Here is an 18,411-nt window from a genome sequence, read left to right on the forward strand (position 1 = left end):
GCGGACGAGTACACTTTAAAAAGCGACAGTCCATATTCAGAATTGTCCTGATTAATTTTTAATAGATAAGCCGACGTTTACTAGATATGAGAAAGTTTGCACGTAAATGAGGGTCTTGTTCAGCAGATCTTTAATAATTAATTCAGAAATGAATTAATGATCGTTTCGCGAAGAAACTCGACTTTACGACTGGCACATTACTTCAATTTAACGATTTCTACGTTAAACGGAAGTAAATTCTCTTAAACTATGTAATGTGTAAATAGTCAACAAAACGAATAAACCGGATAAAAATAAATTCATCTTTTCTAATATAATTTATATTTATTTATGATGTAAAAAAATTTATTCACTCTTTATATCATCTCCCTCTTTTTCTCTTAAAACATTCAAGAACTATATTTATCTTGTTTAATATATGACAACATGACAACTTTAATACCTCATAAATGAATTATACATATTTTCATATTTATAATTTGTCTCTTATACAAGTAAACTACATTTCCATATAAAATGCAAATGCTGCAGACTATTGTATCGATTGAGGGCTTTTCCTGAGATCGTTTTCAGAATTGACAGACGTGAAAAACAGAAATCTACCATTATTGTAACTTTGACAAAATGTGCTTTGAGAGAAAAGTGCAATTAAAAAGGGCAGACGATTTATTTTCGCGCCGCGAAAGTTCAATGAAAAATCTCTGTAATCGATACTTTTTGTTCAACGCGAGTTTCGCATGCATGCAAAGAAGGTTCTTTGATTATACGGCGTAGTCCCGGTGCGCGCGGCCCCAGTGACACTTTACGAGAGACGGTGTGCGGCAGTTTTGCAATTCGAGAACTCGCCGACACGTTTCCGTGAGAACGAGTTTTACTATTTCTCGCGCGTTATTCCGACCGTTCGATATCCCTGCCGTTAAACAAGGCCAATCGCTTTAAGTATCAAAGATATATTTCTCCTTTTACATCGCATTGATATGTGACGTATAACATTTCGCATTCCAGACGCATAAATGAGAAGATGATAAAGTGTGGAAAATATCACTGATAATATGTAAAAAATATAAAATGATAAGAAATATGAAATATCTAAATTTAGAAAAAAAACTTATTGAAAAAGTATATTTTAATCATATTTTTTCAATGAACGCTTATTGATTTTAGGAGAACCTCTTATCAATAAAACTCGACGTGATTCATCAAAGAGCGGTGTTTGAGATCATCTCATATCGTACAGTCGGCAGTTTTATCGTTCGTGCGATAGCGAATGACGAGGTGAAAGGAAATATCGAGTCACGTTTACTCGGAAGAAACGGAAATGCGATTACATTACGCGAAATCGAGCGTCTCGATTGCCGAAATCGACGCTACAAACATGCATCGCTTCGTGAGAGACACGATCTGGGGGGCGGAATATGAATGACAAGTCTCAAATTTCCATTCGGGATGATAAGATTGCGAGTGACGAACCACGGCAAGGGAACTCTGCTTCCTCCTTAATCGTCATCAGATATCATGGTTAAGCGGAAGACTTAGGAATCCGCATCACGGATAAGACGGTCTTAAATAATCAATCTCATGTGCGGTTAATCTCTTCGATAATCGTGCCACCGGCAGAAGATGAAGATGTTTTTTTAAATACTTGATGACGGGTCAATGTTGATGAGGCGCGGTCGATGGGCTTTCATAACAAGCGTCGATCGAGAGAGGGGGGAATAAATCAGGTGCTTATCTAGCTAATAAATATTTAGCTAATAGTCAGTTAGAGTCTATTCCAGATATGGCCTGAAAGTAACTTGATATTTATTATTGCCACTCGACGTCGTAAAATACTCGTAGCTGCGTCTACGTAAAATACTGTACAACATGCTTACGCGCCTCTTCATTCTTTCCACGTGTTGTTAAAAAATATAAGTATTAGAATAAATAAATAAATAAATAAAAATAAATAAATAAATATATATGTATGCATATGTGCGTCGTAATCTTATAAATATGCCTATGAATCTTTGTATCTAATATTAAGTTAAGGAGAAAATGCTAACTTAGAGCCACAGAAAATTGCATTGCGCGTACATTATGTTCTCATTGACGGCGATTATGTTCCCGCGGGCGTTATATCGCATTCCGGGAAGGTGATTTCCAGAAGACGAGACGAGTGTTCAGAAAAAGACACGATTACTCGAGTCACATATCACTACGCGCATTTTGCATTCGGGGAGCGCATTTAGATGAAGATACGGGAGCGGTTAAAGAACCGCAGTCACAATGAGAGAGAGAGAGAGAGAGAAAAGAAAAAAAATAACGAGAAGAGGGAGCTGGTAGTATAAGGGACAGTAAGAGGAGAGATAAAAGAAGAACTAGGGAGGGAAGGCTACTGGGGAGTGAGACGAGAAGGGGTGAAAGACGAGGATAGATGAAGATGAAGGAAGCGCAAGATGAAACGGTCAGATAGAAGCCTGAGTGCCACGTGCGAACCGAGGCAAGCAGGTCTTTTCGCCGGAACTGCGACCGCGATCAGCCATGTTTCATCAGTCGTAAAATGAACTTGGCTACCATAAGCATTCAACGAAAGCGAATGGCGGGAGGACATTTTTTTCAAAAAGCCGTTCATAAAAGATTTGAGTTGATCAATCTTTGTCGCGATTTCATTGTTGTTTCGTGAAGATACAATTGCGAGATTTACTGACTCGCATTATATAAAAAAAAAATAATTATTCATACATATATATCACGTATTTGTAATTACAAGTTTTATGATTATATATAGTATTATATGTATAAATAACGATCTGCGTACAATTCAATGAAACATTCAAAATCCTAGGTGATATTTTAGACATAGTCATTAATTTCAAATAGATTTCCGAGTTATGTATAACCGATTAAGAATCTAAAAATCGTCGGGAATTAAGCCCGAAATTAATACTATCTCGGCTCTTTTTATTTTCTTGAAAATAAATCTCCCGGCGCATCTATTTGAAACCTATTACTAGATTTTTCCTCAATATCCTCGGAAATCCGGATACTTGTACACGCCCTCGGGCCGTGCATCGGGCGTTCAATAATTTACTTTTAACGAGACATGAAAGCATAAAAGTATTACACACACAGACCATTATTTCCCTAAAATTGTCCCGTCATTGTTTATTAGACTTTCTAAACGTCAGTCCTCACTCCTTTCCCTCCCCCTCCCTTCCTTACAATCGATCGTGGCGTTAGAAAATGGAGCTCGACTCTCAGTAGGATGACGATAAATTTTTACGGGAAAGGACAGCAAGATCTCCCAGCAGAGAGCCACTATGTAGCATTCGCCTTCCGACTATCGATGGACGCTCGTGGAAGGAAGGGACCGTTACTCTCAATGGACCAATAGCCCCTGTGTTTCTCGCCTTCCCATTAAGCGCGCGCGATCGCATCGTATCCCGACGTTTCCCTATTCATAGAATAAATTCGACGAAACGCGAGAGGAAAATCTATCCGATTTCAGAGTCGTTATTGGAGAAAATCCGACTGGGCGACTTCATCCCTTCGCGAAAATAGCCGGGATATCGAAATGTGTCGTTCGTTGCGAAAATAACTGGACCGGAGAGTGTTTCTCCTCTCGCGAATCGTTTGGCTTCATCGAACTTTAGCGCAAATGCAAGTCCATGTTCCTAAAGGGCGAGCGAAACTTCTTCATTTCGACGGTCATGATCGGATTACGACTTCTTAAGCATGAAAATTAGCTTGAAATGAAGCGAGAATGAAATCAAAGAACACCGTCTTTCTTAAGTAGCTTGGAATTTCTAAAGAAAGTTTTTAAATTCCTCCCTTTCTCTATTTTTAAGATTCCCATTTACTGATATATCTCGATGTGATAAATTCGAGTTTCATGTATTTTTTGGGGATTAATAGAAATAATGGAGAAAAAGAGTAGAGCGTTTCACGTATAGTTTTCGAATATCAAAATTCTGATTCTCTTGATACTTATTAAACGTTAAGTTAAGAACCTGAAACGAAATTTAAATCAATTCAAAGTAAGCTACAGGTCAAAGGGACGCTTAATTAATTCCAGCGACGTTTTCTCGCATCTTTCATCGAAAGTCATCGCGGTCGAAGGCACTAAGATAGAATATATAATACAGCGAGCGGAAAGAGAAAGAGATACAGAGAGAAAGAGAGAGAGAACACATAGTGTATCTTCGATCCTTTATGCGAGTTTTGACCCTCGCCTCCAGCGCTAGCATCAAAGTATCTTTTCGCTCTCCGGATCCACACTCGCCCTGCCATATCCCCCCACCACCGGCTTGTTCAAATACTTCCGAGCTAATTCCGTTTGCTTGTATATTAATAACCGCCCTGCTATCAGCATTAAAGACCACGGCGTATTTATCGTGGGATATTAATGCCAACTGGAGAAGAGTGATTAAAATGACGTAAGAGCATCCACAAAGTATGCCGCTATTACACATGATTATGTTTTTTTAATTAAGATATAGATGAGCTTGTAACCCTCCGCCCTTTTTCCTCTCTCACTGTGCTTAATTAAGAATTATGAAATATTTGAATATTTATTAAACGATACATTAGTCGAGCGGCGAGAATTGAAAATGAAATTAAAGAACGCCATCGTTTTTCCTAAGTAGCTTGTATGTTCAATTAGAAATATCTTTACAATCTTCTCTGTTTGCAAAAATATCACCCTACTATTTATTAATATAGTAACTTTCGGCTAATTAGACCTACGTCTTCCCAGATAAATTATTCAATCTCGATAATAAATTTCCCGTCATATATGATCGAAGCTAATGGTGTGCGTGAGAAGGTACGCTAATCCCTGTCCAAGATAACTGATTAGGTCGTGGGGCAAGAGCGAGCCGTGAAAACACTCTCGTTTTTATCGATCTTGCTTTCGGATAGCTCAACTTCCTTCGAAAAGGGTCGGCCCGGGAAAGCGGATCAACCTGAACTAGCCTAATTAAGAGGATTCTCCACTTTGGCTCAAGCGTACTTTGACGCATTCTTCGTACGGCAAGGACGTCAAAAGACGTGTGAATTTCTCGATCCGAGCAACTGAAAATTCATTCAATTTTTGTTGCCAGTCGATTCACGAAAAATGATTTACGAGAGGTGGAATTTCAAACGAATATTTTTGTGACGATTAAATATATAAAATTGTCGATAAAAGTAATGAAGGAAAAAAAGATGATATTCCATGTGAAACTTTGTCTCGTATTCTAACGCTAAATGTGATAGTTGTCTGCGCGCTTGAGTTTTATTTGTCCAATTTGACGAAGACGTTCACAATGTCAATAGGCGACCACATGGAATTGTACGGACGGTAACACTTATGTTAGCGTTAAAAATGCGGCGGGGAACGGACGACCTTTGGCTTTCGAGAGGAACTTTAAAGACTCGTAGGTGTAACTAATATCGCGGTCGTTTTTTTACGAGGAGCACGTGCGTTTGAGAATCCTCGAAAGAGGGACAAAGAAAGAGAAAGAGAGAGCGAGGACGCGTATTTGGACATAGCACTTCCAACGGACTAGATGGAATGGGAGGTGCAAAGTGAACTCGTATGGTTCAGGGGACGAGGCATACAGCGAGAACGCTCTTTTTCGGGTCATTCCAGAAATGAAAAAAAATTAAAAAAAGTCAGACTCCCGTGTATGGCTCGTCGGCTCGTATCCATCCCTCTTTGGTTCGGAGGGAGGCGCGCGTTGAACGTTTAGCACCCAGAAAAATCAACAGGAGCCTCAAAGAACCTTTTCAAACAGAGCGTTACGGTGGCCGATTAGCGCCGCGACACTAACGATCGACTCTTCGAGAAAAAGGAGCATAAAAAAAAGGAGGACGAGTACGCAATGTACGCAACACGTGCTATTTCCGTTGTGCTTGATTGGTTCATAAAAGATATTTTTAATATATAATTAAAAAAAAATAAAATTTTATAGTAACTACGTATCATTATAACTATATGAAAGATTTTTGAAATCTTGTAATCAAAATAATTATATTGATAATCAAGAATTTTTTACATCTTTCCCAAAAGAGACTGCTTTTTAATATGCTATTTAAAATTTTATATAATACATATAATTAGGTGTGTTGTATAAATACTATTAATGTATTAAATAAAAATAAACGTTAAATAAAGAAGAAAGGTAATAAAAGTATAATGAAAATAACGATGAGTTTCGAGGGATCCGACGAGTTGCCAAAAAGATCGAAGCCGTCAGTTTATCTTCGTGATCGAGGCGAACGCGAGATATTCGACCGACACCCACGTGGGGTCAAGGAGGAGGATGTCCCCTTTGCGCGAAACTGCACTCTCGGTGCCTACGATATTTAAATAAACACTGCGTGTGTCCCCCTTTCTCCCTCTTTCGACCGGCATCTCTGCCGAGCCGGCGTGGCCGTATCACTAATTTGTCCGTTCAAACAAAAAGCAATTTGTTACCCGGTCGGACTGACTCATGGACCGAACAGTGTATATGCGGTTCGCTGGAGAAGCGCGCAGGAGGAACGGGTGGTGGGAAGGAGGCGGGAGATGCCGGGAGGAAAAGAATCGGCAGAGAGAGGAAGAGAGAAGGAATGTAGAAGATGAGAGAGAGAGAGAAGTGGAGGCTGATTTAAACCTGTCTGGAGGCCCGCTGCGCGCTTAACAACTGAAAAACAAACATGGCGCCGAGAGAACGCATCGACCAGCGGGGGCCCATGTATGCGCGCACCGAGACTATAAAGTGCTTTTGGTACCCCCGGAACCTGGCCGGTTGAATCAAAAAAGATTTCTTCTCCGCGAGGAAAAAAAAGCAACCGGGAGAAGAAAATATCGAGAAGTCTTGGAATTTTTTTCCCGTTTAGGCCATTCTTTCTTCCCTTTGTTGTAATCGCCGGAGGAGAGAGAGCTTCGAAGGCCATTCTTGAACAGCGAACGCACTTTACGCGAGGGAGTATTAATTTATGAGACATTTTTAATATTTTTCTTTGGCCTCGTGGAAAAGGATGCCCCGCGCGCGCGCGAGCAAGCGAAATTCTTGCGTCGACGGGAATTTTCCCGTGTTGCTGTCGGCACGTCGAATATTTCCAAGAAAATTCGCGATATTTAAGAAATTGTTTCGTCCTTACATCGAAGAAGGGCGCGAATCCCGCCTTACTTTTGAATTCTTGATATTTTCATCGTTTGAAAGATCGAGAATATCTCAACGAAATAGTTTCTCCCTTCTTCGTATTGAAAAAAGTAAAAATGTTTCCGTAAATATAGGAAGGAATCTTGGTGCCTCTTCTATGTATTAATGAGCAATAAAAAATTCAATGTACTTACGCCAGGAGTGCTAGCTTGAGGCCCGAACGGATATCTCGTCCAGTCCAGTTTCTCCTCCGTCGTCGTGTCCAAGAGAACAACTGCAATGAGAAATAAAATGCAATTTAAAGTATGCAATCATCGTAATTTGTGTATGATATACACTATCATAATAACATTTTTTTCTTCTTTTTTTCTAGATAAATTAATAAATTAAAATTTAATTTAATTTTTAAAGAGAATGTATTAAAAGTTCCTCCCTCCTTTTATATTTTTATCTGCTTTTATAACGTGTGATTCTTTTAATTTTACCATGCAATCGTATCACATTTCTCGCACATATAATAATAAATACACGCCGTAAATATTATATAACGCAATATGACGCAAAATTAATACTAAGTTCAGACTGAGCTGAACTTGATAAAGACAACAAGTGCGTCGAAGTCATTGTGAGGAAGTCGAAGGGAAATGGGAGCAAGCCACCTCTCAAAATGGCGGATCGTTGAGAGCGCATTGCGAGGGGTGAAAAAAATATCGGGAGGCGAAGGGCGAGGGAGGTAGGGAGGCAGGCACAGAGGGTCGGAAAAAAGAAACGAAAAGATCTCATTGCGTATCGGGTGCATACACGTTAGGGGACCAGGTTGCGCGTCGTGTCCTGTATCGCGTCGTGGTAGAGGTGGCGACTGTGATGTTGGTGATAGTAGTCGTATCGACCGGGTCTGGGCTGCTACCAACCCTCGAGTCTCTTCTCTGCCTCTTCGTTTCGTCGATCCGTTCCTGCTCTCCTCGCCTCTCTTCTACGCGCTCAGCGCATTCCTCTCTTCTTCATCCATTCCTCTTTCTTCTTTTCACCTCGCATTCTTTGTATCTCTTGTGCTTTTTCCTTCTTCAGCTGTGGCACTCGCCCGTTCTTCCTTCCTTCCTTCCTGCGTCCCCCTCATCGTGCCATTTCAATGCTCCTTCTCTTTTTCTCTCTGCCGCTTACCTCTTCGTTTTCATCCATTTCGCGATATTTGTCCGAATATCGAACCCAGCTGGCCGCGCTGCCGCCCCAACAAGGTCCTTGAATTTCTAGGCTAAAGCGCTCCAGCCGATGTGGATGCAACACGCCCACCTATCCATCCATTCTGATGCCGGATGGAATCTCAAAGGTGAAAACTGTGCGCTGTAAAATCTATCCGATCTTTTTATCCGTCTTCCTTCTCCCCACTTCCCCTCATGGTTCTATTTCCTCGCCTCTCATCGATCTTCTATCCCGCCATCGGACGTGTCGACAGAGGCACTTGTACGAATTGCGATTATCTCGCTGCATCCAGATCGATACGTAGTAGGATATGAGTGATGTATTTAAAAAAAATATTGTATCGAAAAACATTATAAAAATAAAAAAAATATTTCGAGATTAATTTGAGATAAAATTTTGTGAAATATAGTGCAACAGAGATTTAAATTTTTAGACAACTTTAATCCAAGCTGCAAAATGAAATATCTCTTTCATCTACAGTGTTGTTGCGATAATTTTTATTTTTATGTAAATGAAGAGAGAAGTGCATTCTAAATAAAGAGACAAATGTGCACCAAAATTTCATGCCCGTCAAAAAAGTCAGTCAGTCTTTCGCGAAGGCGAAAAGGCTTTACGAGATATGCACATTCTGGAATGCGAGTATTTGATAAGGACGAGCATTGGTATCGCGAGGGGATACTCCATTTTAAGCCGTAGGATCAGTTGCCCTCTAAGCCGTCTCATTGTGAAGAGTATCTCGTAGTAGAGTTTGCAATGCAAGCGTGCCGGTCTAATTCGAGTGCTTTCGTGAAGAACTTTGGATATATAGGCACGCGCCTCCACAACCGAATTCGCGGAGGAAGATCTGCGCGAGAGTTCTCTTCCCCTTCTCCATCTTCTATCACTCCTAATAAACTTCGTGGAAAGCCTTAGCGGATTGACCTCAGGATTATTCGTCGGCGTCGAGATGAGATTTACTCTCGCCGAATATCCGCCAGATTCAATTCGTGGGCTTGATAATCGCGTTTCTTCAAATTTGCATTTTAAACAACACTATTTATACTTTCGCCCCGAGATATTTATCTCCCGCCGGTCGGATATACAAAGAGATATAAAATGAATTACGGGATAACAAAGTCTCCTCGAGTCGATTTGATATTCCGAAGCGACGCGAACGAACTTGAGCCACGTAAGAAAAAGTCGTGTCTCTAGAAACTACGTATCGAGTTACTCTGAGCGTAGCTATTGTCAATCTATATATGTATATAACGTGCATGGCTATCAGATGCGCTGTACCAGTTATATGTAAGGTAATTCCGGGATAATAGATAACTATAGCTTCTCTACTATAGATGACCGCGGAAAGAGGCGCACTAAAGTATCCAATAATAATTTCAATGAATACGGAAACAATTTCAATTGATTACTAGGATGTTTTAGCAACTATTCAACTGTATCGTTAAGACGGCTATTAGAGGAACCGCAAATGAGTTGATTATTTGCTGTAAAAAATCTCTTGCGCTTCTTTTATCCAATTTTAACGGTAAATTTGAAATCAATCTTCCTTATCACAAATTTAATAAAATAAAATGATGACATATTAAACACAAATATTTTTGTGTGCTATAATATATATATAATGCAATACCTTTCATAGTATTATTCTTGATTGCAGTGATACTAGTTTCAGCCTCTACTAAATTCCGTATTAGCCGAAAGTTGATAACCAACTGAGCTTAACAATAAGCCGTTTTACGCATCAAAGTCCCTCATTCTAGCGGTCGGTGACCTCGTATGATTGATTCGTTATAAACAAATAATGTTTACGTTTCTTGAGTCTCCGAGACATAAGCGAATGTTTTCATCGTGGTAAAAGTTATTTTATTCGTATATATTTTCAACGATAAGAGAAGATATGCCCAATATTTTTATATTTTGCGTGAGCCAAATTTAAACCTTTTTTTATTGGTTTATGTTAAACGTCTCTGAGATAATAGTGTATATGAATAAACATGTATATGTATATATAAGATGTATTTCTGTATATTTTATATACTATGTAACATAAATATATTTACGGTTATTTCTGACAAAACAAGCTTACTTTTTGTAACTTAAAAAAATTTGTTTGTATCTTAAAAAAAATTTAGTTTAAATTTGTGTTAAAAAGCATACATAAAATACAAAAAAAAAATAACTTTAGAGAATTTTTAAAATAAATTCTATATATATATCTGTCTTTTGTGTCACATTTGTAAGCGTAAGAGAAACATAGGTCGATATCAAAAGGATCGATATGGCAGGGATTCTTAGATTCGGCGAAAAGAGGCCGAATTTTGGCGAAAGTGGGAATTTAAGTCGCTGAAAAAAGGATAAGGGCGCCGTTATCGGCAATGACTGGCAAAATTTCGGAAATGAGGGAAATGGAAGGGAGAGAGTCGTGAGAGAGCGGAGTTGAGCTCGAGCAGCGAAAGGAAGAAGTCGTGTGTAAGATTAGGGAGTCCTGAGAGCAGTTGAATTTTCAAATAAATATATTCCTATATACGTTACTTATTTTTTTTTATTTTATTTCACCTAGCTTACACTTATATTTCAATATGTCTTAATTTAAATATTTTAGATCTTACTTTAGATTCTTCTAAAGGGTTTATTTTAGGACCAATATACATTTCTTATGACTTTCTCCCGTTAATAAACTGTTACATCATAAAATTAACATATCACGTATGCTATCTTTGTGAGGAAAAAAGTAATCGCGTAATGGTACAATTCAAGGATTTCGTGCTGGTCTGCCGCATCATCTCCGATGCAATCATCGACAAGAAAAGAGAAAGTACAGTTGTGTTCGCCGGTACGAGACGATCGGTGCAGCCGCCACGCATCATGCGTGCGACACGTGCATTATGCGCCTCCGTTCGTCGGACACGTGTCACGTAACGCGAACCACTCGCGGCGTGTGTCGTCGTGGAATGTCGGGAAGAGAAGAGAGGCAAGAACGAGAGAAATTACATTCGACGAATGGATGTGCTCCTCTCTCGCGACTTGGATCGACCGTAACCGAGGAAAATGCGATTACGCGTGTTCGGTAAAAGTTTGCGGCTAAACGAGCAGGAAGAGAAAATGATGTCGCGGCGCTCATCTCGCGGCCAATGCCAGCAATATAACTGTTATTTTGCAGAATATTCTGTGGTTACTATATGATACCATGTAAGTTTATCGTAATGGAATCGTCGTCTAATAACAGTTCAACATCGGATAATTTTGCATTATATTAAAAAAAATAGAATGTAACATTATAGGGAGGCTGAGAAGGTGATTAATAAATATTTTTTTTTTTTAAATCACTTGCATTCGTGTTTTTCAATAAATATTATAAATGAGATCGTGAATTATTAATCATTTATGAATCATTTTCTTAAGTATCATCCGATTGAGTCTACAATTTTGTATGAAATTATTTTTTTTAGAACAAAATAATCGTGTTTGACGTAGCTGACGATCGAGATTTGTGAAAAAGTGCGTTCAGATTTTTGGTTGACATCTGAAAAATAAGCTTCCTCCGAAAGAGCGCCCTTTCACTCGAATTCAACGTAATCGTGAATCGACAGCGACAAGCAGACAAGACAATCATACATGACTCGAGACAACTTTACCAGTCGCGGGAGGAAGGAGGAGAGGGAGGAGGGCAAACGCGGGAGGTGAAAGGACACGACGCAGGGCCTGTCTCGAATTACTATTCCTGCGTGTGTTCACCGACGAGCGGAAACGACTTAACGGGCAGGTCGGTGAAAACGACGATATACTTCCTCTCTCTCTTTCTTACTTTCGTTTCACTCTATCTCACTCTTGCAAATATTCAGATTCGCTCAGATTGCACAGGCTGTCCCAGAAAACTTTAACGTTTACACATATTCTGCATTAATATTGAGAATTTTTTCTTGAGGAAAGTCTTATTAGATGCTATATTTTTTTTCATAGTGTCTGACGTGAAATATATGTTGTTTGACAAATATTTTATTAAATGAAAATTATTCTATTAAAATATATATTCTATTAAAATAAATTTTTAATTAAATAAAGCATCAAATTTTACATTTCTATTTGTTTTATTTTTATTGATCCCTAAATTTTCAATGTTAAATAACCATTTAATTAGACAACATTTTCAGTAAAAAGTGTTAAGATTATTTTTTGAAGCAACCTGTATACGCGTTCGTGAACATGCATGGATCCTTCTATCGTATGCGTGTCGCTGTGCGTGTGTATATATATGTGTGTGTGTGTGCGTAACTGGTGTACAACGTGGTCCCGTGAGAGGTACCGAATTTAAATTTCAAATTTGGAGCGTGTCGCAGGGTGTGACGGTATGCATAGCGTTGCCCGCCGGCTCTAACTCACTCCACCGATGATGCGTCTTCGTCCCCTCCCTCCCTTTATCCTTTCACTGTGCCTATGCGGCTCCCCCCTCTTCCCGAGTCCACCCGGTATATATCCAACAGTTCTTCTTATTCCTTCCATTTATCTATCTCGATTTTTCATATTATTCAAAGAAAGGAATCCGATCTTATCGATCGGCGAAAGAAGTCTCCGTTTGAACGCATGTTTAAATAAAGTATCGTACAGAATGTTCTATATTTAAGCAGTATTTTAATGTTTATAATTTTTAGTTAATTTTGTTCGAAGGAAAATTTGCATTTTGTTTTCAAGAAAAATTTATCAGCCATAATCAAGTCGATTCGTTATTTAATGAAAGTGGAAACTATGTCACAAATACAAATCTACCGTTGATGCACTTTGATTAATATCGAGTATAGTAATTAGTATCGGTGCCAAAATGCTCGTATAATTTACGATAGCGACGTTAGTGAAATGTAACATACACACACACACATACATAAAGTATAAATATCTATTTCTGTGCAATAAGCAAGTCTCTGAATTAATTCTTTTAAAAAATTGAAAATTAATTAATGTTGCAAAAAATGAAATATATACCTTAATTTCCAAAGTATTAAAAAAAGCATCATATTATTGTTACATTGAATCCTATAATCGATTGTACTCACAAAATTCATATCAAGATTCGAAAATCTATTGGAGAAATATTGAAATTATATCTCTGACACGCGGTGTTTTAGGTCAGATCCCATCGGTAGTTAACGAGCGAGGAGAATCGAGATCGACCTCCTCTCCTCGTCTCCAAAGTCCGAACCTTCGGGGATCTGTCGACCCTGAGTGATTGGCTCGGTCACCGATGTCGATTGGTCAGCTTATCTCCCGCGACTTTCAATCGAGCTTGCGTAAGGCGACACCGTTCTGTCTTTCTCTCCCTCTGTCCATCAGCCATCGATCCGATGCACAATGCATACGTTTAATCAGAGAAACAACCCGCGTGCACGTCGTTCTCTCTATGATAGAAGAAATCGAATGCCTTCTCGCGCCGATAAATCAATAGCCGAGGTCGCGCAAGAGGAAGTAGATGGATGAGTGACGTAACGAGCCTGTTCTTACCGTACGATTCTCGTATAAGGAAAGGGGGGGAGGGGGGAGTCGACCCTCTCGCGCGCGCTGGATGTCCAAAGAGACGGTACGATTGAATCGCGAGCGTGAGAGAACCTGTTGCCCGTCACGAGGACGATTAAGATTACGATTTCGTCTTCCGTGCGTGCGCACGAACAAATGCACGCACGCACGCACGCACGCGTGCACGCACACGAGATCAACGGGTCCGATCTCACTCGGTATAATATCGTTACCGTTCCGCGATTATCATCCACCGAATCCCACCCGCGGTGTCGACTCCCGCTAATGCCCGACTCTCACGAGCGGCAACAAAGTTCCATCCGCAGCTTCCAGGTTAAGCGTCTCTCTCTCTCTCTCTTCCTCTCTGTCTCTCTGAAGACGAGCGAGACTGCCGCCGGTTTCATCAAGATCGGACACATAAACGCGAACAAGCGACGTTACGCTCGCCGTCCTTTGCGTTTCCCATCGTGCTCGCGCATCGAGGAAGTATATTCCAGATTTTGATACCGTTATCCAGATTTCATCTTTATCCCGGTCGATTTGCATTTCATACGTCGGAGCGTCGAGCGACCGAGGTCGTTTCATATCTCGCCTCCATCTTCGTTCTAAGTTTCTTAGGGTTTAACGAAATATCCCGTTGGCCATCCCGATCCATTCGATTTTATCATTCGTTCGGCTTCTTTGTATCTCATGACTTTAATAGAGATATATTATCAAACATTAAATATAACTAATACATAATAGTAGACAGATCAAAGATGTAATCTTCCAAATTAAATTGAAATAAACTCTCTTTTTTTCTCTTACGATTACAATTTCTCTACAATTAAATAAATTCCTATTATAATTATCCGTACTTGGAGCTTAGAATCGCTAGTTAGAATCGTAACATTAGACAAGTATTAAAGGTTTCGTGTGGACGCTGGCGTATCAAATGCAAATCGGGATTGCGCGCGATCGATCGACGGAGAGAGAACCGGGGATGTCCGGTTAGTCTTCGCGAGGGAATCGCGGTCTCGCAATTCCACGTCTCGAAAAGCTCGTGTGATGAGAAGCGCATGTGCGCTCATCTAATCGCCGGTACATGCGCTAGCTAGCGATTCAGAGACGAACGCGAGAATGGAGCGGATGAACGAAGAAACGAACGAGAAATGAAGATGACAGTAAAAGAAAGAAGGAAAGGAGAAGGAAAGAGAGAGAGAGAGAGAAAGACATCAAAAACAGAGACCACCTACGTCTTACGACGCGCGCCCAGCGGATATTCAAGCGACCGTGTGTGTACGTTAGTTCCTCCACTTTATTTCGGCTCTAAAAATGCCGCTACGAGGTCCATCGTGACAAGAGTGTCGCGCGGCCCGTCTTTTTCTCGCGACTTATCCTCTCTCTCTCTCTCTTTTTCTCTCATTGAGACCCTTCTCTCTCTCTCTCTCTCTTTCCTCTCCGATTCCAACGAGCGACGCCTCCGTGCCTTTGCTTTAACAGCCTTCCAATTTGTCAAGATCCCTGTTTGTCTCTCTCTCTCACTCTTTCTCTCTCTTTATCGTTTATATATCCTTTCTTTGTCTCCCTTTCGTTTCATTCTCGATCGCCCGCTGCCGTCCATCCGCGTGCATCCCCTCTCCGGCATTGATGTAGCCTATCGCACCTCGAACCATTTGCTGGGGTGTCATTGACCCATACGCGCTCCGGTGTAGCCCCAATGGGGCATCCAGAGGTTTACTGTCGAATTCGCATTGTGTGCGAAAGAGATTGCGATTAGGAACACAATCAACCTTTGTACAGCTTGATGTGAATATTATGAAAGCATAACTGCTTTCTCTTCAAGTAAATTGCGAATAAAGTAAGTGATTTTCTCTAGAATCTAATTATCTTCCGAGATTTATATGCTTAAATATATTTATATCATTTTTATCTGGCATTTTTAGGGTCTAATTTCTTAAAATTCCAATAATAATTATATACCGCCATGCCTTAAACTTTATTCACAAATGTACAGAGATAAAAAAAATGTTTATGTCCCTCGTAAACTACGTTTTGAAGAATTAATGGACAATCGAAGTACATCCGGCACCGACGCGTTGATTTCTATCTAACAATTTATTTTTCAGTTTTTCTCGCGCGCGTCAAAACTTCGTCACCCCTTCCTAATCTTCCCGATCGTGAAAGTGGATCTCCGAATTCGTAGGCGGAATTATTACCCTTCTCGAATGATAGGAGAGCGAAGGGGAAGGTGACGCGGGGAAGTAAAAGGGAAGATTCCCCGGGAGGATGAAAAAATATGAGGTGCTCGGTAACTTAACCCCCGACTTCTCCCGCTGTCTCTGCGGGATCCCGTAGACCTACGTAGGTTCACAAACGTAAGTCTGACTGGGCGGCATAAGAAAGGTGGCGGTGGCGGCGAGAAAGCAAAAGGGAGTACAAACGATAGGATGGAATGGTAGACGCGGTTCGAAGGTCGTCCTACGTCGTGGCTGGACCAGCGATGCATGGGTGGAATTACCATTTACAAAGCGTTATTATGTTGACGCATAATGTATACACATGTTAAATCAATTATTTAACGAATACAGCTCTCGAAAAGAATACTCTTCTCGATATCGCGAGAAATCGAGCGTCCCCTTCAAAGAAGGATAAAGAAAAGAGAGAGAAAGAAAGAGAGTTAGCGAGAAAGTAATATAGAATCTCTCTCTTCCTTTCTTCGTTTCTTTCTATCCTCCAACCGCCTCTCCATTTCTGCCAGCGGCGCTCTTTGCATATGGATTTTAAATTTCAATTGTGCTTTTCAAGTGCGGTCCCTATTCTTTTGTTTCCCGTTGCCCGCCCCGACTCTTCCCAAAGTCACCCTCTTTGCCTTTCTCTCTTCAAGCTCGTCGTTCCTCTTCATCGCTTTCTTTTTTTTCGGCGCTTCTGGCATGAGAGAAGAAGATAAATGAAAAAAAAAGAAAAGCGCTTATTAACACTTTAGGCTGAGTCCTTTAATTAAAATTGTGTGCGAGTGGCACACGTGACAAAGAAACAGTTTCTTATCATACTAAAGTAGTTAAAGAGAAACGTATTCAAATGCAAGATATAAAAGATTCATATTGTTAATGGAATGAAGAAGTTGATTACAATGCGACAATATTGAATAAGAAGCTTTCTGTATTGAATTTTTTAGATGCAAATTAGCGTTTATATCAAACAAATATAAAAGTGAATGAAAAAGAAAGTCAGGAGCCAAGATATCAATCATTCGTGTGTTGGAATAGGGCCGGTTCGCCGAAATATGTATTTATTTGTTTCCATGCATCGTGATTTGACTAAATCTGAATAAATAAAACCCATCATCCTTTCCCTTCTCTCGCATCCTCATCGTTCACCCGTTCATAAATTTCCCCTGCGGTATTAACGGCGAATGATATGCACAGCAGCGACGATATGCAGTATCGCGGTGTGAAAGGAGCTTTAATTTATCTTATATACCCTTCGCTCGAGTGCGTATGGCTGTGTGCTAGAAAGAGAGAGAGAGAGAGAGAAAGAGAAGAAAGAGAGAGCGATTTCGGTATTAGCATGTAAATCACCGAGTGAAGCTTTTTGGAATAGAAACCTTCCATCCGAGACGCGACAGCGATAATCGAATTCTCTAATCTAAAACAACGAGGAGACGTATAAGCGGGGGATTCGGTGACTACGAGAGTCACCTCTCTCTTTGCTCTTCGTTTCTTTGCCTCGATTCGCCGAGCGTTTCTTCGCATCTTCTCTTTCTTTTTTTTTCTCGGTCTTGAGCCGCGTATTACTATGTAAATTGCTATCAGATCGCGATAATCAAATTAATCGTCCCAAACGATCGTCGGACAAAGCGAACCGATCGGTGATCCTCGTCCGACCTCTTTGTTTCTCTCTTTCGCGCGTTTGCGTCGTCACGGGAGAAAAATAAATTCGCTTGACAACGCCCGATTTTGCCGATCCTGATCGCTTCTCATCGATTCGATCTCTTCCGTGTTTGCATCGTGCTTCGGTCCGGTTTCTCAAACGGTCGAGAATCTCGCATCACTATGTAAATTACCGTGCCATCTCTACAAGGAGGTAGATCCTTATGCTGTGATCGCGATAATTAAATTAATCGGGCCAAATACCCGCCGAAAAATTCGTCCTCTGTTTTAAAAAAGCGAGAGGGAGAGAAAGAGGGAAAAAAAGAGAAAGAGAGAGACAGCGGAGCTGACTCCGAGAGATTCGGGCGATTATATTTCTCGTTATTCTTTTTAATTGGCCCGGCACGATCTCACCAGCGCGACCGACAAAAAGAGGATAAATATCTCGTTAGAATCGGGTGGGCCATCGTCCGTCTCTCCTATACGTTTTATTATTTTTTTTTTCTACCGCGCCGGTCGGCCGTCGATTCGCCGAAGCGATCAGCGAGAATCATCGGAAAATTGCCGCGTCGCATCGCGACGCTCTGCCTTTATCGGAGATTTATGCGGGTCAGTAATCCCGCGTATACCGATAATCTTCATATGCAAACAAGACGCAATCGACACACATAAACGTATATATTTTGTGCATTCGTATTATCAACAATGCCGAGGAAAAGACGATTCTTGATCTGCCCCTAGACGGG

At 40.5% G+C, this 18,411-nt stretch overlaps 1 protein-coding gene across 23 annotated transcripts in view; it reads right to left on the bottom strand.

Moving 5' to 3' along the window:
• The window catches only part of Eph (Eph receptor tyrosine kinase), a 90,570-nt gene that overhangs the window by 29,967 nt on the left and 42,192 nt on the right, over positions 1–18,411 (bottom strand). For all 23 annotated transcript variants that reach the window (XM_083089802.1, XM_083089803.1, XM_083089807.1 and 20 more), the window contains exon 3: positions 7,307–7,386. In XM_083089802.1, coding sequence (XP_082945928.1) covers positions 7,307–7,386 — 80 coding nt within the window. The remainder of the gene's footprint in view (positions 1–7,306; positions 7,387–18,411) is intronic.

Source organism: Camponotus vicinus, unplaced genomic scaffold (assembly GCF_025532165.1).
Source record: "Camponotus vicinus isolate PSW18456_S1 unplaced genomic scaffold, iyCamVici1.0 SCAF_2, whole genome shotgun sequence".
In the NCBI taxonomy this organism is placed as follows: Eukaryota; Metazoa; Arthropoda; class Insecta; order Hymenoptera; family Formicidae; genus Camponotus; species Camponotus vicinus.